We start from the raw sequence: 26,321 nt of genomic DNA, 5'->3' as shown, positions 1-26,321 counted from the left end.
CTTCTTCTTCTTCTTCTGCGTTCGATGTTGGTGGCCGTGCTAGATCCTCAGACCAGTGGCTGCCAGGAAGTCCGCAGTCTTGCGCAGTTCGTCGGCAGGACCCCAGAGTATCACGTGACACTTTTGCCATATTTAGAGTTGTTTGCACAGTAAATACATCCGCGAAAGATAGCTCGCTTGAAACTGTCCTACATAACAATTCCTTTGTAATTTAAAAACTACACAACACCATGAAAAATCATTATCGACGATCGCGAATCTGTTTATATCAATAACACATTACAAAAAGCTCTAAATATGTTACAAAAAAAAATCTGTTTCTTCTCCAGAGAAAGAAAACGAAGGCATCCTGTCAGGGATAAATGAGACCCGAAGGGAAGGAACTCATTTTACCTGAGTTCAGGATGCCCCACGACTGTTATAGTTGGCACGGATTGGAAAATACAGACTGACTCCTTCTCGTGTTATGTGAATGTCGTGTAAACAATCGGGGCTTAAAACTGGAAGTTTACATGCGTTGGGAGTGCTTTTCGACAAACAAAAAAATCTCAACAACTAGGGCTGGTATGTATCAAGAGTCTGAATGTTTCTTGCAAAAGTTGGGCACTCTTTTCAACAAAATGATCTATGGTGTCAACAATGGATCAACATTCACGTTTACTACAAAAACATGCAATCAGTTAAATCAAAATTAACCATGGCATCAAACATTGATACAAGAAAAATAAGCACATAAAATAAGCATAAGCAAGACGACAAATTAGGAAATAAATATCAAATGGAAACTAAAACAAACCTATCAATCACATAATTAGCCTACTAACAAGATATCATGTTGATAATATATGGAATTGGCGGGCTCAAGCTAGCATTCCATTTTCAGCTTTACACGTACGTACACACCTGGTCATAAAATACAAAAGTCATTGCAACATCTGAAGAAAGACGGTCACACAAATGGTATCACAGATTGCATCAGTTATGCAAATGGCAAAATATTATACTTGATGAAGATAAGAAAAATATTTGAATTTCTCGTCGTTTTTCTTAAAATGGGGATGTATCCACTTGAAAAAAAACTGTATACTTGGGTTGCTTGACGCATAGGTACATTACTAAAGTTAACGACTACTTTGATGAAAATATCACATAATCATATATATTAATCATATATCAATCTCAAGTACATTTTTCTGCATGCATCTTTTCATTTATCTGCGTTTTAAGCTAAAAATGCGATGCTACCCTGGGTTTTGAAATACATAGAAACAAGAAACGAAGAAATTTCTCTAAATTCTTTGCCATTACAGAAGCTCTTAATTATGTAAGGGTAAGGCGAAGCAAGAAAAAAATACTTTATATGGACTTAAACTTCTTTAACATGAGATATAAATATGAATGGTCTCAAAACGACTGCAACACCACAATTGTTATAGTTGGAATGAATTGGAAGACACAGACTGTCTCCTTCTCGTGTAATGTGCATGTCGTGTAAACAATCGGGACTCAAATCTGGGAGTTTACATGCGATGTGAGTGCCATTCCATCAAAAATAAAAACTAGGTGTGGCATGCCTCAACAGTCGGAATGCTTCTTGCAAAAGTGGGGGACTCTTTTCAACAAAATCAACTATGGTATCAACAATTTGTTTTCAAAACTATCAAGTTCAATAACAAAAAAATTAAAAAGTGCAATCAGCTTAATCAACATTAACTATGGCATCAACAATGGATTAAAACAACAAGCACACACAAAAAGCAATACAAAAAACACAATTAAGAAATAGATATAAAATTGACACTAAAAAAGACTACCAATCACATAATTACTAACGAGATATCATGTTAATAATGTTTCGAATTGGCGGGCTTACAGCCACAAAAGTGGTATCACAGATTGCATCACTTATGCAAATGGAAAAATATCGAACTTCAGTCAGAGAAAAAAAAAAAATTCTCGTCGTTTTTCTTAAATGGGGATGCCTTGACTTGCAAAAAGCTGTATACTTGAGTTGCTACAGCTAGCAGCATAGGTACATTACTAACATTGACGACAATGTTAATGGAAATATCACATATATATATATATATATACATTGGTTATTCTCCAGAGCTGTGAACCAGTGGAAACCATGTTACGAAGTTGACATGTCTTTACTTAACTGAGACATTTTAAACATTCAAATTGATGTCGCACACACACACACACAAAGTAAGAACTGGTTCCGTATTGGACTGGAGATAAAGATTTAGAAATACTTGCACATTTCTGTGTGCCTACGCTTAGTAAATTACAAAGGTACGTCAACTTCGTAATATGGAAACCAAACGTTATGACATGGATTTAAACACTAACAATCTTGTCTTTTTTTTAAATAAAAATATATACTATGTTTTTGTTGCATGTCTGTATCATTATCTATGGAGTACCACTGAAAAAAGTAATAACAAAAAAGTATGGTTGCCATCTATACTGTTCAAAAAAAGAAACGCATAGCTTGTAATATTTGGTTAATTTAATTATATGGCTACAAGGATATCCACCAAACTGCAGAAAATGTTTATCTGGTCGTCGACCTTTCGTCCATTGCCACAAGTGAGCTCTGCACGTGACGCATGCGTTATCAGTGGCTACAATGTCAAAATTGCTCATTTGGCATGACCATTCGTCATGCTTCAGTGTAATCTCGTGAAACTCGGGGAATATTGAGCTCTCACCATGTCTTCCAAAACCCATAAAAGCGGATTGTTCGCCACAAAGAAATCAGACGACAATTCAGCGACGAAAGATGGCCCGATTGAGCAGAGAAGACCGCCAAATTGCATTGGGTCGTTTACAAGCAGGCCAAAGTCAAAGTGCAATCGCCAGGCACTTCCACGTGTCCCAGAGCACCATCAGTAGACTGTGGGTCAGGTTTCAAGCCACTGGCTCCGTTGCTGACTTGCCACGAGCGGGAAGACCAAGGGCGACAACTGCTGCTCACGACCGCTTCATACGGCTCCGCCACCTCCGGAATCGTTTCCTGTCGGCCTCATCTTCTGTCCAGGCTCTCCCCGGGCCACACCGATTATCGGACCAGACCGTGCGGAACCGCCTGCATGAAGCTGGTTTGAGAGCTCGCAGACCTCACAGAGGAGCTGTCCTCACCCGCCGCCATCGCCAGAACCGAGTGCAGTGGGGCAACCAGCACCTTCGCTGGACCGTCCGGAATCACTGGAGACACGTGTGGTTCAGCGACGAGTCCTACTTCCTGCTCCAGCGACATGATGGTCGGAGGAGGGTCTACCGGAGAGTAAACGAACGTTACGCGCCCAACTGTGTGGATTAGGCACCCGTTCATGGTGGTGGAGGCGTCATGGTGTGGGGGGCGATCAATACCGCTGGAAGGAGCACCCTGGTGCACGTCCAAGGGCGCATAACTGCCCAGCGATACGTGGAGGAAATTCTGCGCCCACACGCCCTTCCTCTTCTGGCTGACCAGGATGCCATATTCCAGCAGGACAACGCTCGCCCGCACACAGCACGACTCAACACCCAGTTCCTCACCGACCACCATGTCCAGGTGCTTCCCTGGCCATCCATGTCGCCAGACATGAACCCGATAGAACATCTCTGGGATGAATTGGACAGACGTGTGCGCAGGCGAGAAGAAGCGCCGGCAAATCACCGCGATCTATTGCAGGCACTTCAGGAGGAGTGGGACACCATCCCACAGCAAGATATCCGGCATCTGATCCAGTCCATGCCCAGAAGGTGCCGGGCAGTTGTTGCTGCTCAAGACAGTCACACCCCCTACTGACTTGACAGCCTCGGCACCCAATCGTATTGATTGACTGATTGATTTGAAGATGCAAATGAACTGTGTGTGCATTCAACTGTGTCCATACCAAATTTCAAACAAATAATCTAAATATTGGATTTTCTGTTAATTTTTTAGAAAAATAAAACAAATTTGGCAAGTAGCAACTATGCGTTTCTTTTTTTGAACAGTATAATATACGTTATGATCAGGTAAAGGACTGAAAATGCATGTCAAAAAATGGTACACAGCCTTGAAGAATAACTCATATCCATCACATATCGATCCCAGGTATATTTTTCTGGGTGCATCTTATGATTTATTTGCGTTTTAAGCTAGAACATTTTAAGAAAATGAAATAAGAACAAAATGTGACGCCACCCTAGGTTGATACCCTGAGGTAAAAAAAAAGGAAAAGCAAAAAGCAACTAAGGAATATCTCAAAATTCTCTGCCATTACAGAAGCTCTCCAATATGTAAGAGCAAAGCGAAGATAAAACAAAATTATGTCCTTAGTCCTTCAAGTCTTAAACACGAGATAATCAGATGAGTGGGCTAAAAACGACTGCATCCCCACAATTGTTATACATGTATTCGGGATGAATTGGAAGACAGAGACTGTCTCTTTCTCGTGTAAACAATCGGGACTCAAATCTGGGCGTTTACATGCGTTGTGAGTGCCATTCCATCAAAATCCCAAAACTAGGTGTGGCATGCGTTAACAGTCTGAATGCTTCTTGCAAAAGTGGGAGACTCTTTTCAACAAAATCAACTATGGTATCAACAATGTATTTTCAAAACCGTCAAGTTCAATACACATTTTTTTTTAAAGTGCAGTGAGCTTAATCAACAATTAACTATGGTATCAAAAATGGATTGACAAAAACATCCAGTTCAATAAAGAAAAATGTAAAAAAAAGAAGCAATCAGCTCAATCAAGAGAGATAATCATATATACATGCAATGTACACAGTTATTTGTACAGATACACACACTTATGAAAGAGTGTGGCGAGTCACCGGGAGATTCAGTGAATACGAGATGTCCTCCCGGAAGAGGTAAGATGTACATTGGAAAAGGTGTCAAGTGTAGCCTTTCTACTTGTGCGTTCATAATGATATGCTCGTACTTCGGTTATCACACTTTTAGCGTCAAGTTTGTGTCCACAGACAGCCCTGGCAATAACATGTCTTATATAGATCAATCTTTTTGATCTTAAACATCATTGATACAAAAACACCATGATATCATGCCAACAAAGATTAATTGTTTTGTTAGGGTTAGAATATGATCGTTAGGGTTATGTTATTTAGGTAAAACAAATATTACAACATTGTTTATGACATTTGATTAGAGAAACATAAGTTGTATGACATGATAAACATCTTCACATCATTAAAAGCTGTTATGAATTTAAACAAGATAACTCTTCTGCAGAAATCACACAGACTGATTTACTGTGGGTAGTAAGGCTTCATATTTTCAGAATATGGACTGTTCCCAGCAGAGACAGTATACAAACACGTGAACATTCGTTGAAACGTGAGGCTGTCAGCGCCGAAGACGTTCGAAACTGGAGGAGTGGTCGTTTTGGAAACTTTACTTCCCGAATGTGATTACAAATTATGTTTTCAGTTGATTGGCAAGTTTGATGCAATAAATACCATGGAATAATCAGAAACCTTTCGAAGACAGTTAAAACGCAGCAGAAAAAAATTTCAGCATCAGCAGCCCAGCTGCAACTTTCTGCAGAACATTAATGATGATGAGAAATCTGGTCAACATAGTGCAGGCAAAAAGATGCGGTCTGCTCACACTTCATCCCGGTTTTCAGAAGCCGATAGGTGATTGTGCCTCCGAGGATGGTGAGCGCGGGCGGGAGGAGGGGGTGGGAATTCTTCAGCACTGAACACACAATCCTTGTGCCAGTACATGTCCAGCAGGTCTTTCCACACCGGGTCACAACTCAGCAGGTCCGCATTCCCTGCAAATGTGAATAGCGATCATGACGATGACGGTGACTTAATCACTTATTTGATTAATTGTGATCATCGAGAATCGGAGGCGATAGAACTACCAGTGGAAATAGAAACGAGCTTGATAGCCACTTTTGTTTGCCTGAGAGCCTAGCCACCGGCCGTAGTTTAAAACACTATAATAGGGAAAGGAAAGGAAAGGACGAAGGCGACGAAAGTTATTTTAATGATGATGATGCTGATTATGATGATGAAGATGATGATGATGATGATGATGACGATGATGATGACGATGATGATGATGATATGACGATGATGAAGATGATGATAAAGAGCAAACAACAGACTGTCTGTTTAAATATGAATTGATAAAATCGTTCTCCACTTTCTTCTTGTGTCTCTAAGCGCACATTCATAAGTTTATCTTGTTGTTCTCCTTTATTATATCATATATTACATGGATTTGTAAACTTGTATTTAATTAAAATTCTGTTTAAACCAGAGTGTCTGACAACGGTGTATTTGGGTTGAACTCACCAACGATAAAAAGTCCTTTCTTTGCCCGGGTGAGGGCAACGTTGACCTGGTTGCGGTCAGTGATGAATCCAAGGTTCTGACGTTTCCAGCCTAGGGTAGGGTTGGGTTCTATCTTGTAGCTGGGCAGAGACCTCACTGTGCTCAGGATCACGTAGTCCCACTCTCCACCTGGTGAAATATCTTCGTACGTTATTTCTATGCACTGTATCCTGTGCTTTTGATAAAAACCACTTGAGTGTGCATATGTGTGGGGTTACTTTGTTAAAATGAAGACATCCACATTCATGCATTCTAAATTGTAACTACTATCTTTGTGATGGCATTTCTCAAGGAATAAACTCTAAGAAAGATGAAGTCAGTTTATGAATGTATTTTGTCACATCCATAACCATGTACTCTAAATTGTAAATTCTGATGTTTTTAATATTATTTCTCATAGATGGAATTCAAAGAATTGATTCCGTTTATGAATGGATTTTGCCACATCACTAATTATGCAGTCTTACTTGCAACTGCTGGCTTTTAATGTTGTTTCTCATGAACTTAACTCCGAGAAGGGGAAGTGATTTTATGTATGGATATAGGCTTAAATACAACACTAGAACCTACTGGCAACGTCAGTAATTCCACTCCACTTATCAAGCCCGAGATATGAACAAAAATTCAAAAGTAACAAAAAGAATATAATACACAATAAGGAGAGACTCTGGCTTGAGTAGTTACAATAAAATCAACACATGCACAAACTGCTATTTAAATAACATTGCAAAAGACTGCTGAACAGTAACGTCTGTCAACTCTTGCAGTAAAAGAGAAAAATGACCAACCAGATAAGTCGGAGATAGGAGGTTAAATAGGACTCAGAGTAAAAAACGCCCTTTTTATGCGAGCAACGTTGACTGGTAGCATTAATCTTAAATTATAAAGAAAAGCGTTTTAATCCAATGGACAGTATATGTTAAATCGACTGGAGGAAGGGACGAGTCCTTTTTAATACACAAAAAAATTAAAATACAGACCTTGACTAGAAACAACAGTGCTGACGTCGATAAGGTCCTTGTCATTGCTAGTAAACACATGCTGACTTCGATCATCACACTTCTTTGCGATGTCCTTTAAGATTTTGTTGCGTTGAGCGTTGTACTGCGTTAGTATTCTAACGTAAGGCAAGTGAACGCAAAAAGGTTCCTTTAGAAAGCCAAGTATCTCCATCTGCACTCACAATCAAATGAAATATCATTAACAAAAAGACTTCCCTTTGACAGCTATCAGAACTTAAAAACAACTGAAGGGTTGGTTATCATTGTTGTGAGCAGCGGAGAGATCACTCCCTTGAAGTTCGTTAATCTCTCTTTCTAGGATTTAGAAGCTTTGGCAGTGTTTCGACAAAACATGATGTCGGACATTTCAAAACCATTTTGAAAATTAGAAAGAAAAGCGTTTTAATCCAATGGACAGTATATGTTAAATCGACTGGAGGAAGGGACGAGTCCTTTTACAATTTTTTTTACCAATACTTTTTGAAATTTCCAAACTTTCCCAACACTGAAAATTATCCTTTAGTTTCCAAACCTTTCTGAATCCGTGGTTCTGCAATAAATTTAATTTACAGTCGTGATGTAGTTTTATTGTATTCGCCATGTGCTGGATTTTGACAGCGAGCCCCGACTTGATAACTTTTTCAGATCGGAGAGATCGGCATGGTCGTCGTGAAAACGTAGAGCCGTGTGTGACGGGGGCCATAAAAAAAACCGACATCACGACTGTACTGCGCCACAACCCGGCTACGCTTGTTTTGTGCTGTTCAAAATAAGCGAAGGGAGAACGTGCAGCTTCGCGACGTAGCAGATCCCACCCCGACCAAAACACGCTCATGGTAGTCTATGGAGATCCTCCCACATTTGGCCCAAGTTTGGCCATGCGCTCTCCGACAATTTTACAAGGGAGTAGAAGCGGCGTCTCTGTGTGACTGGGGTATAAAGCATGTACATCAAAGTAAACGTACTACGTTCATGATACAAAACAATCTTGCTGTACGAATGAAAGCAGCAGCTACCCCTTCGACAATAACACAGACCTCCACCTTGTGGTAAAACTATATAGCAAGCCTCACCACTTTCTCAATCTCCAGAGCATTCGACGTTGATCTCTCATTGCCCTCATCAGTGGTCACAGTCAACGTCTCTTCATCTCCTCTCACGTCCACGAATATGTGAGGTATTGCCACGTTGGCCGGATCTCCCGTCAAGTCCCCTGCCCCAGGATTGTAGTCTGGATTTGTAGGCCAGAATGGGAGAGGTTTGTCTTGCCACAAACGCGAGAAACCAGTTTTCAGGTTTTCACCGTAAAATTTATACGAAGGGAAAGCACATATTTGTGGATGCTGCAACCCAAAAGGACGTGACAGCCAGTTTATCAACAAGCATTTCCAGAGACATCACAGGTGAATTTGCTTGCAGATTTTAAAGTTTAGAAGGCCTTAACCAAAATTGAAGATTACCTGTAATATCTCAAATGAAAAAAAAGGTGCAGGGTATCTCAAGATATATTTATAGCTATGGATAGATGTACTTTCTTTCTTTATTTGGTGTTTAACGTCGTTTTCAACCATTCAAGGTTATATCGCGACGGGGAAAGGGGGGAGATGGGATAGAGCCACTTGTCAATTGTTTCTTGTTCACAAAAGCACTAATCAAAAATTTGCTCCAGGGGCTTGCAACGTAGTACAATATATGACCTTACTGGGAGAATGCAAGTTTCCAGTACAAAGGACTTAACATTTCTTACATACTGCTTGACTAAAATCTTTACAAAAATTGACTATATTCTATACAAGAAACACTTAACAAGGGTAAAAGGAGAAACATAATCCGTTAGTCGCCTCTCACTACATGCTGGGGAGCATCGGGTAAATTCTTCCCCCTAACCCGCGGGGGGTGATAGGTGTACTGATAGATAGATGTACTCATACATAAATGGATAGATAAATAGAAAGAAAGATAGACGGATGGCTAGATAGATAAATAGAAAGAAAGATAGACGGATGGCTAGATAGATGGATAGATAGATAGGTAGTTAGATAGATAGATGGATAGATAGTTAGATAGATAGATGGATATACTAATACATAGATAGATAGCACCCATTGCACCTCGGTATAAGCAGACATAACGTATGTAAGCCTATTTTTTCTCGCTGAACAGTAGGGGAACGTATACTGTGTGTACTGTCAGCGTATACGGTAGTATGGTTCGAAGCGATGTCTCCGATGACTGATGAGGAGTGACAGTCAGTATAAAACTGTTATCGGAAACAGATACATTACGGGGGCCCGGGTAGCTCAGGTGGTAGAACACTGGACTTCACTCCTCATCAGTCATCGGAGACATCGCTTCGAACCATACTACCGTATACGCTGACAGTACACACAATATACGTTCCCCTACTCTTCAGCGAAAAAACATACATACGTTATGTCTGCTTATACTGAGGTGCAATGGGTGCTATCTATCTATGTATTAGTATATCTATCTATCTATCTATCTATCTATCTATCTAGCCATCCGAATGCCTGATAGATAGATAGATAGAAAGATATACGGATGGATAGACAGACAGACAGACAGACAGATAGATAGATAGATAGATAAATGGCTAGATAGATAAAGAGAGAGATATACTCATACATATAGATAGATAGACGAATAGATAGATGGCTAGATAGATAGATAGACGAACAGATAGACGAATAGATAGATAGATAGATTAGATAGATATATAGATAGATGTCAGACACATATTTTTTAAATATATGATACCAACACCTGCGCGAACAGGGAATTACTTCACAGTTTTTTGCATTGCAGTTACCTTAAATTTCGGATTTCTTAAATGACAAATTGAAGTGACAGAACCCCTGCAGTAGGGTACTTCTAAGATTGTAGTAGGTCCACCAAGACCCCAATCCCCCACACCACCCCCTCCCTGTTCCACCTCCATGTTCTTTCATATTGATATTAAAGCTCCAATTTTCAAGGGGAAAAGGTTCAAACAGTGACAACTTAGTTCGTTTACTTGGTGTAGTATTACTTTAGTTGAGAAAGAGAAATCCAAAACTTACTTAACAGAAAATGGGATCTGACGCAAACTCTGTAAAAACAAAACCTAAAAACTATTGATGAGACCTACCATCCGATACTGTGTGTCGAGGGACACTTTGTTTCTGTGGAATCTTTTGAAGAGTCTTTCGAAGAGAGACTGGTCCAGTCCTAGGTCTGCCGCAGCCTGGCACGTGATGACTGGTCGGAGCTGCTTGTGGTCACCGATCAGAACCACCTGCTTGGCTTGAGTAGCCACAAGAGGTATCATGGCCTGGGGCTCCGAGCACATCGCGCATTCGTCGATTATCACCTGTTGGGTTTAGAAACAAAATAAGTCACCAACGGGGGCACCTCTTAAAAAACCGGCACGGTTGGACTAGTGGTAAGGCGTCCGCCCCGTGATCGGGAGGTCGTTGGTTCGAACCCCGGCCGGGTCATACGTACCTAAGACTTTAAAATTGGCAATCTAGTGGCTGCTCCGCCTGGCGTCTGGCATTATGGGGTGAGTGCTAGGACTGGTTGGTCCGATGTCAGAATAGAGTGACTGGATGAGACATGAAGCCTGTGCTGCGACTTCTGTCTTGTGTGTGGCGCACGTTAAATGTCAAAGCAGCACCGCCCTGATATGGCCCTTCGTGGTCGGCTGGGCGTTAAGCAAACAAACAAAAACCTCTTAAAAATGGTTCTTAAGTTTCGAACCCTGTCAAATTATGTGTCGCTCAACTAGCACCGTATATGATCTTACAAGTTTATCCTTAGCGGATTATGACTTTATTCAGTTATTCTGCAGAAAAACAGAAATGCTGGAGAAAAACTGTTTGTTTCTGCAGCATTTCTGCATAATGTCATCTTTCGCGAGAGCAACGTTTTTTTCTGCAGTAAAACAGTTTTACTGCAGTAAAATTGAAATCAAGAATGCTGCAGTAAAACGGTGATGTTGTTTTACTGGAGAAAAACTGTTATATACTCTTAAAATGTGATCACAATTAGCGAAAATAGATTAATTAGTCTTACGATTAAAATTTAAGAAATCGATCCAAAAACGATTTCATCTTATTCTTTATCATTTCCTGATTCCAAAAAAATATAGATATGATAGGTTGTATTCAAAACAAGCTCAGAAAGTTAACAAGAATACAGAAAAGCGCGCTTTCCTGCTTAGCACAATACGCTACCGCGCTAATCTGGCGTGTCAATATCACTACGATTTTTCCTTCACGCGGGGATTGACGAAGCTGTACTGTCTTGGTGAAAAAATACAGTGCGTTCAGTTTCATCCCGTGAGTTCGACAGCTGACTAAATGTGGTAATTTCGCCTTACGCGACTTGTTCTTTCTTTTGTGAACTCTTCCTTCTTGTATTTTAATCCCTTTTCTTCATTCCAAAGCTTTAAGTAGTATATGGAAGATTGCATTAATCAAATTATTGAGTACTAGAATGAATACCCGCTTCGCCGGGTAGCCGGCTTCGCCGGGAAGACGTAGAGCCGAATACCCGGCTGCTTTTTATGACGCTGGCTGGCTGTTCTATCAGGCTGCATGTTGCCCCGCCGGTGTGAATTCCTCCTACCGCCAAGTCGTTTTTGTTGTTTATTTCGCATTTAGGTCCCAGGTAACATAATGAAGTTTTAATACGATCAATCGGACCTATTATCAAGTTAGTGTATCAACTTTTGAACGAACTGCGCCCAGTAGTTTCCCAGCAATAAGCTGTTAAGTCGAGACAGACAGACAGACACACACACACAATTAAAGTCTGCTGAGCCCAAGTACTAGCGTACTCGGGGATGAATACATTAAAACGGTTTATTGTCTTCTTTCACATGTACACACGACGGGTGTCTGCGGAATTTCACGTGGTAACCTGGTGACCCAGTTGTGCGTGATGCGTGACAAAGGGACGCGATTGCTATGATATTAAGTAGTCTTTATGAAGACCTAGTTAATATGCCTTCACAACAAATTATTTCATTTCAAGGGTAATGGTCCACTTACTAAAAAGCAACTTATTGATATACTTCAAGCAAACGATTTCCCAGAATTACCCATTGTATTTTTTTTTAGTAACATCGGCTTTTGGGAAAAGCCTAGTTGGCCCCTGTATCACCACGCGTCGACTGATGGTAATGGCCGTTGACCACTTCTAATTATGAGTTTCTGGTTGCTCTTAATTAAGTATAGATTATTCGTTCTCTATATATTCTGTATATTTAAAAACATTGTAGGCATAAATGATGTGGACTTTTAAACACTAGTCTTTTCATGGCTGATGTAAATGTGTATCATACTTATTATAGTACAGGGTGACCCCAAAAAATGGAACCATAAAAAATGCTAATAACTTCTACATTTGAATCACGTTATGTTTGGGGGACATAAACTTCAGCCTATGCATGCCCCTTCAACAAAGTGTCAATTTTATAGATCAAATGGTCTGACTTAAATACAATTTCAAAACAAGTTTTCAGATTCGGCGATAGACTCAGCAGAACAAGGTTTGACATTGAGCGTTAACAATACCGTACCTTATTTAAACTCTCCAGACTTTTACCTTTTAGATTATCTGAATGTCTGAGTATACACAGACACCCCCTATACCCCTTAGATCATCGGTGACCTTAAGAAAGAAGTTACAGATCGGTTCAAGGCAATCCCTAGTTAGAAAAGCTGTTGTGCCATTGACAATTTCGGAGAAAAGGTAAATGTCGGACCATTTTATCTATAGGCTAAAATCTTTGTAAACTAAAGTTTATCCACAAAAACTATTAAAACAAATGTGCTAAACTCAAATGACTGGAAAAAGTAACCCCTTTGTTGAGTTACACTTGCGCAATTTCGCGCCCAATTCATCAATGACATGAGCGCATTCATCTATGGAAAATGCCCTGATCCTAATTAAGTCACTGATTGTCTAATGTTGATTAAGGTATGCTATGTCATTCGAATTACCGCAAATGTAACAATCTGGAGGGCTTACATTGGGTTAGTTTGGCTACCGATCAATTTCAAACCTCGTACTGTTGAGTCGATCCCCGAATTTGGCAACTATTTTTTAAAATTGCACAAAAGTCAGACCATTTCATCTATAACACCGACACTTTGCGGAAGGGCCATGCATAAACTGAAGCGTATGCCACCCAAATATAAAGCGACGCGATAAATAGATGTATAATTTATTTTTTGGGGGGTCACCCTGTATGTTATTATTTGCTTGTTTTGTTGTGTGCTGGAAACAAATGTTGGTCCTTTTAGGTTCGAAAAACAAAAAAACAAAAAAAACAAGAAAGAAACAAAATAACTGTTCCAATAACAATTTTCAGAAATAACTCTACCATAATTTTAATGGGCTGTGAAAGAGTTGCGCTCCTTAAAGATGAGGCAAACACTAGATCTAGAGCTATACTGCTCAACAACAACAAAAAGGCATCCTATCTAATTCAATGGGTTATGTTCAACTTCATTATTATTGTTTTAAAACATCCACAACTGAGCTCACTACTTATTGTCACAAAGTCAACTTGCGTCAGCTTTAAACAACTCTTCAGGAGTCAAAAACAAGTTGCGTAAAGTGATATCAAAACATTTAATCAATCTGTCGGACTGAAACTAAAACATCAACACTGGAAAACTTACAGTAAGTTTATTATTGCAATTCCATTCTTTCTGGCTCTCCCAACTACATCATCGAAAAGCTTCAGCGTGTTCAAAATCATGCCGCCCGCCTCATCTTTCGCTCTTCCAAGCACGACCACATCACCCCTCTTCTTCAAACCCTACACTGGCTGCCTGTTCAACAGAGGATTCAGTTCAAGATCTCCACACTCTGCCTTAGAAACTTTGATCTATCGTCCCCTAGCTATCTTTCTGACCTTCTTGATGTCTACTCCCCCTCTCGCTCCCTAAGATCCTCCGCAGACACCCGCCTTTTTAGGATACCATCAGCACGCACCAAAACATATGGCCAGCGCACCTTCTCTTACCAGGCCCCATCCATCTGGAACCAACTCCCGCACTCACTCAGGCACTCCACATCTATGCAATCATTCAAAACCTCATTCAAGACACACCTCTTCCCTCACTAGTCCGTTAATGACCACCCATCCCCCTCTCCCGCTGGTCCTTAATCTGTCTCCTTCTCTCTCCTTCTTCTTCAGCTCTATTCTTCTTCTCTCAACTAACTTTATGTATCCAATAATTTCTTTATTTTTTTATGACGCATGTGCCTGTAGTTGGTATGAGTGAGTGCGTCGCGTTCTCGCTGTGCGTCTGTCTGCGAGTGTATGAGTCCGAGTGTCTTTGTCCTCGTCGATTTGTGCTTCGTATAATGTTCACAATGCATTGTATATTTTGTAAGCGCCTAGGGCTATATTTAGATTAGGCGCACAAATGTTCATAATAATAATAATAATAAAAGTAAGTAAGACTTGGCTAGCCCTAACCCGAAGACCGAGACAGATTGCGCTAGTCTCGGCAAAGCATGCGAACATAGTACCTAATTTGTGTACGCTGAATTTCTTTAATCCTGCGCATATTTTCAGAGTTAACATGAACAAGACAAGTCGCGTGAAGCAATATCAAAACATGTAATCAATCTGTCGGCCAGATGGACGTGGGTGTTACGGCACAGAAACGCAGAAGAATAAGTGACAGAACTATTTCAGTACCTGGAAAACTCTGCCCCTTGTTCCTTCAATGAGTCTCTGGCTTCCTGCCACAGCACATGTGGTCAGGATGACCTCGTGATGTTTTAGCTCCTCCACGCTGGCTTTGAACAGCAAGGTGCGGTATGTCTTCAGCTGTTTGCTGGTCACAGGAAACTGGTCTGGACTGCGCAGACTCTTGGCAAATTCTCTTTCCAGCTTAGTAATGTCGTCGGCGTACATCTTGCCGTCTTTTCGAATGAGATGATGTAGAGAAAATTGCTAAAAACACAGGAACGACAATGAGCTATACAGATTTACCTTTGTTAACACATTTAAAACTGATAAACAAGTGATTATTCAAAAGCAGGTCAGACATCCATACTGCCAATAATGAATACGAATATACAGCTGAAGGCATAAAATCATATCAGAATTAATAACCAAGACAGAACAAGGATTTATTTAACCCTATTTCAAATGTTCAGATACGGTGACAACATTGGTCATTTTTTTCTAAAAAGAGGTTGAAAACGAATTCCTCAATAGCTGGCATTATATGTTATCATTGTTATTTTCATCCTGTTTCATCTGTTTCTGAATCCCCTAACCTTGACATTCCCCCTTACTTTCAGTTTTTTGTCACAGCTGAGATCGTGCATGCCTCGTCTTGACCTCAAGTCCCCTCTGGGTACTGGATAGTCCTTCGTCTCTATCGTTGAACTGTACACCCGAACCATCTTTGGGCAATCTTCACCGAGTCTGTCTCTCAGAAGTTTTAGAAAGGATTCTGTAAATGCAATAGTTTTTAAAGATTATTGAAGATGAAATTTAACACTATTGACGTACATTCTTTAAACTTACATAACTCATTAAAAAGTAGACACACTTTCTGTTATAGTTACGAGAGGCAAGATAGGTGTTTATCAAGTGGTTGATAATGAGAAGGCCTTCTATAGTCCTTTGTGGTTGTTTTTATTTATTTTTTATCTCAGGCAAACAGAGAGAAAAATCTTTTGAGACATACTTTTCTATGCCATGTTAATGGGCAGTATTCAAGTAAGCTTGATATAAATCAAAGCGTTATTCAAAGCGACCAAATGTTTCCCTATAAGTATTCCTTATATACGAAAACAATGTGTATTTGAATTTGTTAAAGTAATTGAGTTGCTTTTTACATTTAGTCAAGTTTTGACTAAATGTTCTAACATAGAGGGGGAATCGAGGCGAGGGTCGTGGTGTATTTGTGTGTGTGTGTTCGTGTGTGTGTGTGTTCGTGTGTGTGTGTGTTCGTGTGTGTGTGTGTGTGTGTGTGTGTGTGTGTGTGTGTGTGTGTGTGTGTGTGTGTGTGTGTGTGTGTGTGTGTGTGAGTGTATGTGAATGTGAATGTAAATAAACTTTATTGTCATGAAAAGTAGTGTTTATAAGACACGGGAAGATAAATAACCAAATGATTACATTGTTTCCTTTTTTTGGAAGCAATTGTATACAAATTCTCCCAATTTAGTTTGTACTTTGTCTACTTGCAAAAGTTGACTTGGTACATCATATGAATATATAGGTAGATTAATTTCACTCATGAAAGATTTTCGTAATTGGTTGTTTTCTATGCAGTTATCTAGAAAATGTATTTCATCTTCTATTACTCCACATGTTTCACATAATCTATTTTCCCTAGGTGTATTGCTGTATCTACCAGTTTCAATTTTCAGGTCGTGGGCACTTATTCTCAGTTTACACGATTGTTTATATTGTCTTTGTTTTATGCATAACAGATATGGTTCTGTTTTATAATTTATTATTTTTTGATAAAAATTTAACTTTGGTGAACTTCTTATTTGACCTTTCCAGAATTGTATATATTGGAGTTCCAATTTTTGACATATAACATATTTTAACCTTTTCACATTAAAAGTGGATTGATTTTTCCACACATGATCTAACAAATGATATCCATGGATATGTTTCACTGCCTTTGGTGTACATAAGATTATTACTTTGTTCAGCTGAGATGTTTTTGGTAGATCCAATATGTGTAACCAGTACGCAATGATATTACATATTATGTTAATGCTAACTGGGAATCTTCCTAATTCTCCTAGTACTGGTACTATCATAGTTTTCTTATGTACCCCAAGAATTTGTTTACAGAATTTTGAATGAACTTTTTCATGTTGATATTTACAAGTCATGCATTCTTTAAAAATGTTGGATAAATCTAATTGTTCATTTGTATTAATCTGGTGTGGAAACCAGATTTCTGCAACATATGTTGATATTGGTGATATCAAACTATCATACAATTGTAACATAACTTTTATGTTGATATCAGTTTTACGGAACGTTCGACGTAAAGCATGAAGTGTTTTGTTTGCTTGTTTGCTCAGATGATCTTGTGCTCTATTTAGAGTGCCGTTTTTATCATGTTGGACAACTCCCAAATACTTGTATTCTTCAGCTGTTTAAACCATGTCTTCTCCACAATGAAAATATATTGGCACCTTTGGATCTAGTTTTAAAAATACTGCTACTTTGGTTTTGTCTCTGTTTATCTGTAATCCCCATTTTTGGCAATACTCAAATAGGTAATCTATTTTCCGCTGTAGGCCTTTCTTTGTAGCTGAAAAAATAGCTAAATCATCAGCATATAAAATACATGAAATTCAATCATTCGAATGAGTTTCAATTTTTGGGGAATCATTATCCAACAAGTTTTGTGTAATATCATTTATAAATATGTTGAATAAGGTTAGGCTTAATGTATTGCCCTGATGTACTCCTTTTTTCACAATTAATTCCCTACTGTATCCATCAGAGGATATTACACAAACTGTGGCATCAAAATACATATTGTTGATAACGTGAAAACATTTTCCTGTTATTCCTATTCGATTTAATTTTACCAGCAATGCATCATGCCATACATTATCAAATGCTTTTTGAAAGTCAACAAAACACCCATACAACCTGCCATTTCTTAATTTTAGGGCTTGATCTACAAGTTTCTTAATAATGAATATTTGATCTGTTGTTCTATTGAAACCAGCTTGCTCTGGAATCAATTTATTTTCCCTTTCTAAAAATGCGTTTATTCTTATATTGATGATAGTGCTGAAAACTTTCCCCAGTGTACTAGCTAATGTTATTCCACGATAATTGTTTGTATCTGTTGGACAACCGCCTTTGTATAATGGAATATTTACACCATTCTTCCAATTTGTTGGATATACGCATGCCATAAATACAATATTAAATATTTTTTTTATAAGTGCTATCAAATTTGGAAGACTCGCTTTAATCATTTCATTAGTGATTCCATCTTTTCCTGGAGATTTTTTATTCTTTTGATGTGTGTGTGTGTGTGTGTGTGTGTGTGTGTGTGTGTGTGTGTGTGTGTGTGTGTGTGTGTGTGTGTGTGTGTGTGTGTGTGTCTGTGTGTGTAGAGCGATTCAGAGTAAACTACTGGACCGATCTTTATAACATTTTACATGAAAGTTCCTGGGAATAATATCCCCAGACGTTTGTTTTCTTTTTTCGATAAATGTCTTTCATGACGTCATATTCGGCTTTTTATAAAAGTTGAGGCGGCACTGTCACACCTTCATTTTTCAATTAAATTGATTAACATTTTGGCTAAGCAATCTTCGACGAAGGCCGGACTTTGGTATTGCATTTCAGCTTGGAGGGTTAACAATTAATTAATGACTTTGGTCATTTAAAATATGAATTTTGTTATCATAAAACGATCCAAAAACCATTTCATCTTATTTTTCATCATTTCCTGATTCCAAAAACATATAAATAGGTTATATTCAAATTAAAAACAAGCTCTGAAAATTAAAGATATGAAAATTATGATTAAATTTAAATTTCCAAAACAATGTCATCTTATTCCTTGTCGGTTCCCGATTCCAAAAGCATATAGATATGTTATGTTTGGATTAAAAACAAGCTCAAAAAGTTAAAAAGAATAAAGATACAGAAAAGCGCACTATCCTGCTAAACGCAACCGCTACTGCGTTTTACACGTGCGGGGGATTGACGAAGCTGTATTGTCTTGGTGAAAAAGTGCAGTGCGTTCAGTTTCATTCCGTGAGTTCGACAACTTGACTAAATGTAGTAATTTCGCATTACGCGACTTCTTGAACTTGCAGACGTTATTTTGGCGGCTTTCCTATTTTGAATGCGTGAGAGAACTGTACATGATTGTTTAACCGCCTTCCGATTTAATCACCTTAAAAAAAAGTGTGGACTGGTAGTAACAAGGATCCGAACGGACAAAAAAGATTTTCTATATAAGTTTTGTTTGGAATCCGGGAATATCTCAAGTGCTTGGGTCAAATTTTCTGCTGATATCAATACAATCCTGATATTAAATTACTTACTAAATGAAGATTGTTTCATTTGAAATAAAGGTGCTGTATTCATACACCTATTGGATTCCAAAATTGGTTTGCTAGTGGCTTTCCTAATCCATCTAAAAATCGTCTTCAAAAATAGACACTAAATTCCTTGGTATGGTTTGGAAAACCAAATAAAATTCGACATGATGTGATTTGCAGAACACACTGTGATGCGGATGGGTAAATATTGCAGATGTTCATTTCTTTGCTGCATCACCCTAGAACAAATCATCAGTAGTAAACTGAAACTGTTCATTGTGTACACTGTTGGGGTGAATGAATCACTTTTGGAGTGTACAGTATTTGTTTTAGTATCAATATAGTTAAAGATCAAAGAACAATCTTCTAATACTGAGTGAGTAACGTAATACGATTCTTCCTCTCCCTAATTATTTGTTCCTTGAAAAGTACTTCTGTTTCTTATTATTTTGAGATGTTAGAAAGTGTGTATGCTAAGTCGTGAAACTGAAACACACGGCTGTCGAAAAGGACGAATGTTATAAGGAAGTAAGGCTAATGACACAAACTGGCATCGTACTGGCCACATGATCCACAGATTTGTTGGACGGTCCACAGAAGAGAATCGACTTCATCCCTTTGCCCTCTGCCATCAGCTGTCGGTTGATCTGTGTAAACAGGTAGATCAGCTTGATACCCGTGTAGGTTTTACCTGTACCTGCAAGTAAGTAAACTTCATATTTGTAAACGCCCACAACGTGTTATTCTTTGACTATATATGTGACTCGTACTACAACCACTAAACTTGATACCTGCGGAGATCTTGCCTGTGACTGCAATACAGGTGATAATGAAACTTCTTAACACCCAACAACTAATATCTTCAGTTTTCCAATCTACCAAACTATTTTAACCTTAAATACATTATACTAAGAGTATGAACGTACCTCATATATACCTCATATATTGTACAATTGAAAGCTATATATGTAATATCTCATCAATTCTTGCTTTATGAACTTTACTTCTGCTGGTGTAAGGATCGCGTGCATATGATGTAGGAATGGTTAAAGAAAGATACTCCTGTTCTTGTGTAAAAATGCCCATAAACTACCAAAGATCTTTCCAGGCTTTCACACGGGTTAAGAAACCTCTTGAACTTCGACATGTACCAAAAATCAACAGCTTTCCCGTTTCCGGTACAGAGTAAGACATAATTTGCAAGTGTCAGTTACGAGATATATTCAGCAAAAAACGTCCTACTCTGCACAGAAAGTGACCAGGCTGTTTGGTCTGTGTCGAAGCTGAACGATGATGTTTGTCCCACTTAAAAGCCGGGTCAGCAGGTTGGCCGTGATTTAAAGGTAGTGCAGACTGGAAATAAGGCATATTTGATGTGTGTTCAGTGTAAGCGAACTATACCTGGTGGTCCCAAGATGAGAGACAGACTGGAGGAGAGTGCCTGTTGAATGGCTTCTCTTTGTCTTTTGTTGTTCCGAGGAAGTGACTGCATTGGTACTTCATGATACTTTGACTCTCGGCCTAGCTTGTAGTGGTCCTCATCTAATGCAAACAAAGACAGGCACACACATACACACACACACACGAACACACACACACATACAAACACACACACACACAAACACACACACACACACACACACACACACATCAGCACAAAGGAAAGTGCACACAGGCAAAGAAATCGTAATAAGAAATTAAAAAGTTCACACCACATCTTTAAAACAGATTCAAAATATATTTCAATGCGCTTGTAGGTCCCCTTATAGTGTGCACAAAATTATTGCGACAACTTTCGTACCCTAAATAAAGTATTCATTCCCGTGCAATTTTAGTTGATGTTTCTATGCCATCTAAGGCCCTCAACTGAGATTATCTGGAAAAGTTTTAAGACCAGATATTTCATTTACAAAGTTTCACTCACGTAACTCTCGCTTCACGATCTAAAAGTTTACCCCGAGTACGCCTCGTATTTCGACATTAGATTCTGAAAGTTTCAAAGCAATCCACAAGTTCATTGCTAAAATACAGCGCTTTTTAGCATGGTATCCCCACACAATTGAAGCAAAATCCTCCCGTTTTCGATCGTTTATGCTATATATATATAGACACCTGCATCAGTAGGAGCGGCATAACAAAAAATATACGCAAGATCACTAACCAAGAAAACCTGCTCTGGACACTTCATTGATTTGATTTCCCCTCTTATTCAAAAGTTGCCAAAGTTGGCCTATTCTGTCGGGTCAATTTTGTTGGCACCCCTATTTGGGCGGCAGTGACACGAAATCTGTTATCCAAAAAGTGTGCTAGACAGCCAAATGGAGCACATTGCGTGCGTCTTCCGGTACAATAGATTCTCCAAATTCTTCAAATTAGTCGAATTTGCCAGAAGCTCCTCGAAAACAGTCAAACAAGTATGCCTTTAATTGCGGTAGAAAGTTGAATAAAATGACACGGGAATGAAATGCTTTAGTTTTGGTACAAAAGTTATCGCGATAATTATTTTGGCACAACTAGTACTTTAGCACTAATCTTCATTTTCAAGAATAACTGTAACAACCAATGTCTTACCCAGTTCAGGAATGTCACTGCCATAGGCAATGCTCCGGGCCAGTTCACAGCCGTCCTCCTTTAGGCGAAGAAGCATCTCTTGGGCTAATCTTTTTAGAGGGAGAAATGAAATGGATTTAAGCGCCTGAATGGCACCAGTCTTCATTGTGTGCTCTCTCTCTCTCTCTCTCTCTCTCTCTCTCTCTCTCTCTCTCTCTCTCTCTCTCTCTCTCTCTCTCTCTCTCTCTCTCTCTCTCTCTCTCTCTCTCTCTCTCTCTGCATCCACACAGTCCTATATAAAGTCACAAACCCAGCAATTGATGATGACTGTTATGAGACATGGCTGCAGTCAACAGTGTACCTTCCTAATGATCAAACACATACCTCTAATAATGAGCGACACACAATATTGTAACTCACCTCTCCACCTCAGACTTAGTCAGTATCTCCATGGTCACTCTGGCTCCATCTTTATCCATCAGCTGGTCAGGAGGCTTGGGGGAGGAAGGAGAGAGAATGAAGTTCACCTTCAGATGAGCTCCGTCCTCTGATTTGCTGCCTTTTAGAGTTACCGCAAGCACAGAAGCGTGAGCAAGCCACGTGAAGTGACTGTCCACTGCTTCGCGCGTCAGGCTTTGCTGTATTCGGGAAACCAAAGGAGCCGGACACTCCTGTTGTGACCGTAGGCACAAGTAATCAAGCGGGAAAAGGACTTTGTTTTTAGTGTCCTCCGCGCGGATGCTGTCCGGTGATTTTCCGCCGATGCTGATGCAGCGATCCGTGCAAAACTTGGCACTGAGGCAGAAGTATCCCATTTTTTCTGTCGTCATGATGACCTTCACGTAGTCAATGGTGACAGAACTGTCTGTATCCCCAGTGCCAGCCGCTGCTTCCATCTCCAGCAAAGGCATCCATGCCTGGAGGTACTCACTGCAGCTCGTGAACTGTTGGTCGCGTGTTGTTCGTGTGGCAGGAGCTGTCAGAGTCTGCACAGGATTCCTCGTGTGCTTCGTGCAGATGCTGGCATTGTGCACCAACTGAAAAAGTTCAACCTGAAGCTTCAGGATGCCTTTGTGGGGCTCTGCGGACAACTGTAGCTGTAAAACTTGACCTGGCTTGTTGACCTTCTTGTATCGAACTGGGCGCAGCAAGACTGCGTTGTCTCCTTTTTCCGAAGAAACGTAGTCGACTTCCATTTCAGCTCTGTTCTTTTTAGCATGTTCAGGAATGTTGCTCAGTGCTTTATTCTCTTTGCTCAGCAGCGCTTTCATAATCCAGATCCAGTCTTTCTGGGTCATGGGAACTGTTAGCTGATCCGGATTGATCGTCATGTCCACTGAACTAACCTTGCTGTCGGACTTCCTCCCTATATGTTTCCACATTGGTATCAGATCGCCAGACGGACAGGTTCCCCGATTGTCAAAGTGTCTCTTAGACCACACCAAACATACACTGTCTTGCTTGAGTGCAGTGTCAGTGCTGAAATCTGGCTGAGAGCAGATTCTGAGCACACTGAAGGGGATCTCCATTTTGTGGTCAGGTATTTTTATCAAGGATGGGATGCAGACAGTCATTTTTTCTGTGTCCATAGCATTCACAAACGTCCTGAAAACAAGCGGCTGACGTTGTAAATCATCAGCAACTTTGAGTGCCAAGCATCCTTTTTGAAACGCCGTCTGGCGTTGTTTTGCGCTGTTAAGTTGCCGGCAAAACTCAGTTACCTCCTTAGTAGTACAGTATGCTGACTGACCGTCCAGGTCATTGTGCAACAGTCGTTGCACGTGTAAGTCAGCGTACCTTCTCATTGGGGAAGTAAAGTGAGTGTACACGTCCTGATTTAGACCAAAATGATGGTGGTCAGGGCCGTTAAGACCATGGGAACATTTGTACTCAGCCCTTTCCATCATTTCCATCCAGTGGCTGGTTGCAAGATGCTGTAAAGGATGGATGCTATCCATGAAAGCCAGTCTCCTTGCCTCGGAGATCTCTCCGTCCTCAAGCAATCTGCGAAGTCTTTTCCAGACGTTTGTCATCACTGTGATATCTTGCTTTCGTGCTTGATTTCTTGAGTTAACATTTTCGACTGACAGGCACGTGTTGGGTGTGACCTGCCTCCCCTGCAGCTGCATCACCAAGTGAGACAAACTGCCTTCCTTCTCCATCCATTCTGTCAGCTCTTCCATGCTGCATGCCTGGTGACAACGAAGGAGCATCTCACTGGGGAACCTAGACCTAAGTTTTTTGGCCACAAATGTGTTTGTAAGAATCATCAACTCCTCTATGAGTGAGTGAGCTTGAACGTGATCAGCAATCTGTTCTAGGTCAGGCAAACGCGGGTCTTCAAAGGGCACGAAGAATTTAGAGTGCTTCTGTCGGTTCTCCTTCAGCCTGGACGTTATCCTGTGCAGCTGGTGAATATCACCATGCAATTCTTTGCTGATGTGTGTGCACTGTTTTCCATCCAGAATTGTCTGGGCATCTGCGTAGGTCAGCTGCTTGACCGATTTTATCAAACTTCTCTGGACTTCTGGGTCCCCAATCTGAGTCCACTTCTGATTGAATGTGAAGAAAAAGGAGAAAGCCAGACGCTCTTGTCCAGGCAAAAGGCTACATCTCTTTTCACCAAGGTCTTCTGGAAGCATGGTATGTGGCTTGCGTAGGTGAGGGTAGAAAGTAACTCCTCTTCGTCTGGCCTCCAAGTCTACTCCTTCCCCTGGTGGAACAATGGCTGCCACGTCCGTGATATGAACTCCAACAATGAAATACACTCCTTCCCTCCAAATACTGATCGCGTCATCAAGATCTCTTGACCCTTTAGGGTCGATGGTGAAGATTCGCTTTGCTCTCAGATCTTCCTTGCCGTCAGCTGGCAGGTTTTCTTCCTGTAGGAGCTGGTCTGTTTGAGCCACAGCATCTGGTGGATAGAGAGTCGGAAGCCTGTGTTGCATGGCGAGAAGTTCAAGACCCCCAGCATAGTCTCTGCCAGCGAAATAAAATCCTAACACAGCTCCCAGTGGGTAAATGCTTTTGTTGCTTCGCCATGTTATATACACGACTCGGAACACGTATTGATGCATCATACTTTTGTTCAGTTTTAAGAATTTTCTGTGTTGAAGGCAGCCATCATCGGAAACCTGGAAAATCTCCACGTAGTTGTTCGCTTCGTCTGGGAAGTTCTTTTTCACTCCATCGTGCAAAACGTGAATCTTTGGAACAGTTTTACAGAGCGGCCACATCAGGTACGTCTCATGTTCGCCCAAAGTGCAGAAGAGCTCAGGATGCTGGACGTCCGAAAAACGGTTTGTCTTCAGAAGGCCTATCACCTCTCCGTGAGTATATTTGTCCACACTGGCCTGGGTAGCTTTGGTCATCGAAGACACTGTGTCGTTTCGATCCTGATGTTTGTTTGGTTCTGCAAGGAGTTCCACCACGACTTCGTCATCCATGAATGTGCGTCCAATCCTTGAACGTCCGTCGATCTGAATTTCTGCACAAGAGGCATGCTTCCCTAAAACCGTTGCAACAGCTTTATGGGAAGACTTGACGTTGAGATGACATCGCTTATACTTGTCTGGAAAGTCTTTTTGCAGCTTTTTCAGGTTTGATTCATTGGTTTCAAGTTCTGTATACCGACACTCACGGTTTCCTGGTCGTTCATACTGCTGCAGTTGCTCTTCTGAAATCTGAATACAATGATCCTGAATACTAGCTCTGCATTGCCGACTTCGTTGAAGCCAGCTTTGAATCTCTACGTCTGCCGTTTCTGATGGCAAAATCAGTGATGATTCTTTCGCATTGCCAAACCCATCTTCATCGCCTATCAATCCCTCTTCCTGAACAAAATCATGTTCAATAAAATCAAAACATGTATTTTCAAGAACACGACCCTCGTCTTCCGAGTCATCTTCTTCGCTTTCAGATCCATCAGGAAGAACAGATTCTGCAGACGCAGAAGTGTACACGCTATTTACGTTCGTACTGTTTGCAGTATTCCGTGTGGAGTTTCTATTCCACACATTTGATGAGCTGTTTGAGACTGCACTAATAGTGCAGGATATTTTCTGTACCCAACTGGTGTTTTGAGATGAAACAGGGGCTTGTTTGACTTGATCTCTCTGGTTGATTGTGCCGAAAGCTGGGTTTCCTTCAGCAATTGTGGATGTTGTCTGTTTTTCTGCTTTGGCGGGCTGCACCCTTTTTGCTGCAAATGTATTACATTTACATTGAAGAATTCCGAAGTTGATATAATGTTCTCAAATCTATCCCTGCAATTTAACATACCGCCTATAATATGTTTCTGAGATGTGTTTTGCCTAGAGGCATGTATATAATTGACTT

General features: G+C 40.2%; 1 protein-coding gene across 1 annotated transcript; it reads right to left on the bottom strand.

The window, feature by feature from the left end:
* Positions 1-346: 346 nt before the first annotated feature.
* Positions 347-25,791, bottom strand: LOC138967730 (3'-5' exoribonuclease HELZ2-like). The gene is made up of 12 exons (XM_070340386.1): positions 25,788-25,791; positions 22,404-25,659; positions 22,005-22,093; positions 20,835-20,975; positions 19,993-20,130; positions 15,681-15,841; positions 15,076-15,333; positions 10,501-10,722; positions 8,426-8,695; positions 7,332-7,524; positions 6,313-6,480; positions 347-5,783 (listed from the first exon to the last, which is right to left on the bottom strand). Exons 1-12 carry the CDS (start codon positions 25,789-25,791, stop codon positions 5,611-5,613), a joined length of 5,073 nt encoding a protein of 1,690 aa, XP_070196487.1. The 3' UTR covers positions 347-5,610.
* Positions 25,792-26,321: the final 530 nt, after the last annotated feature.

The sequence above is a fragment of the Littorina saxatilis genome, linkage group LG5 (assembly GCF_037325665.1).
Source record: "Littorina saxatilis isolate snail1 linkage group LG5, US_GU_Lsax_2.0, whole genome shotgun sequence".
Lineage (NCBI taxonomy): Eukaryota > Metazoa > Mollusca > Gastropoda > Littorinimorpha > Littorinidae > Littorina > Littorina saxatilis.
The sequence above is the reverse complement of the archived record's forward strand: the minus strand, read 5'-3'. Positions and strand labels throughout refer to the sequence as shown.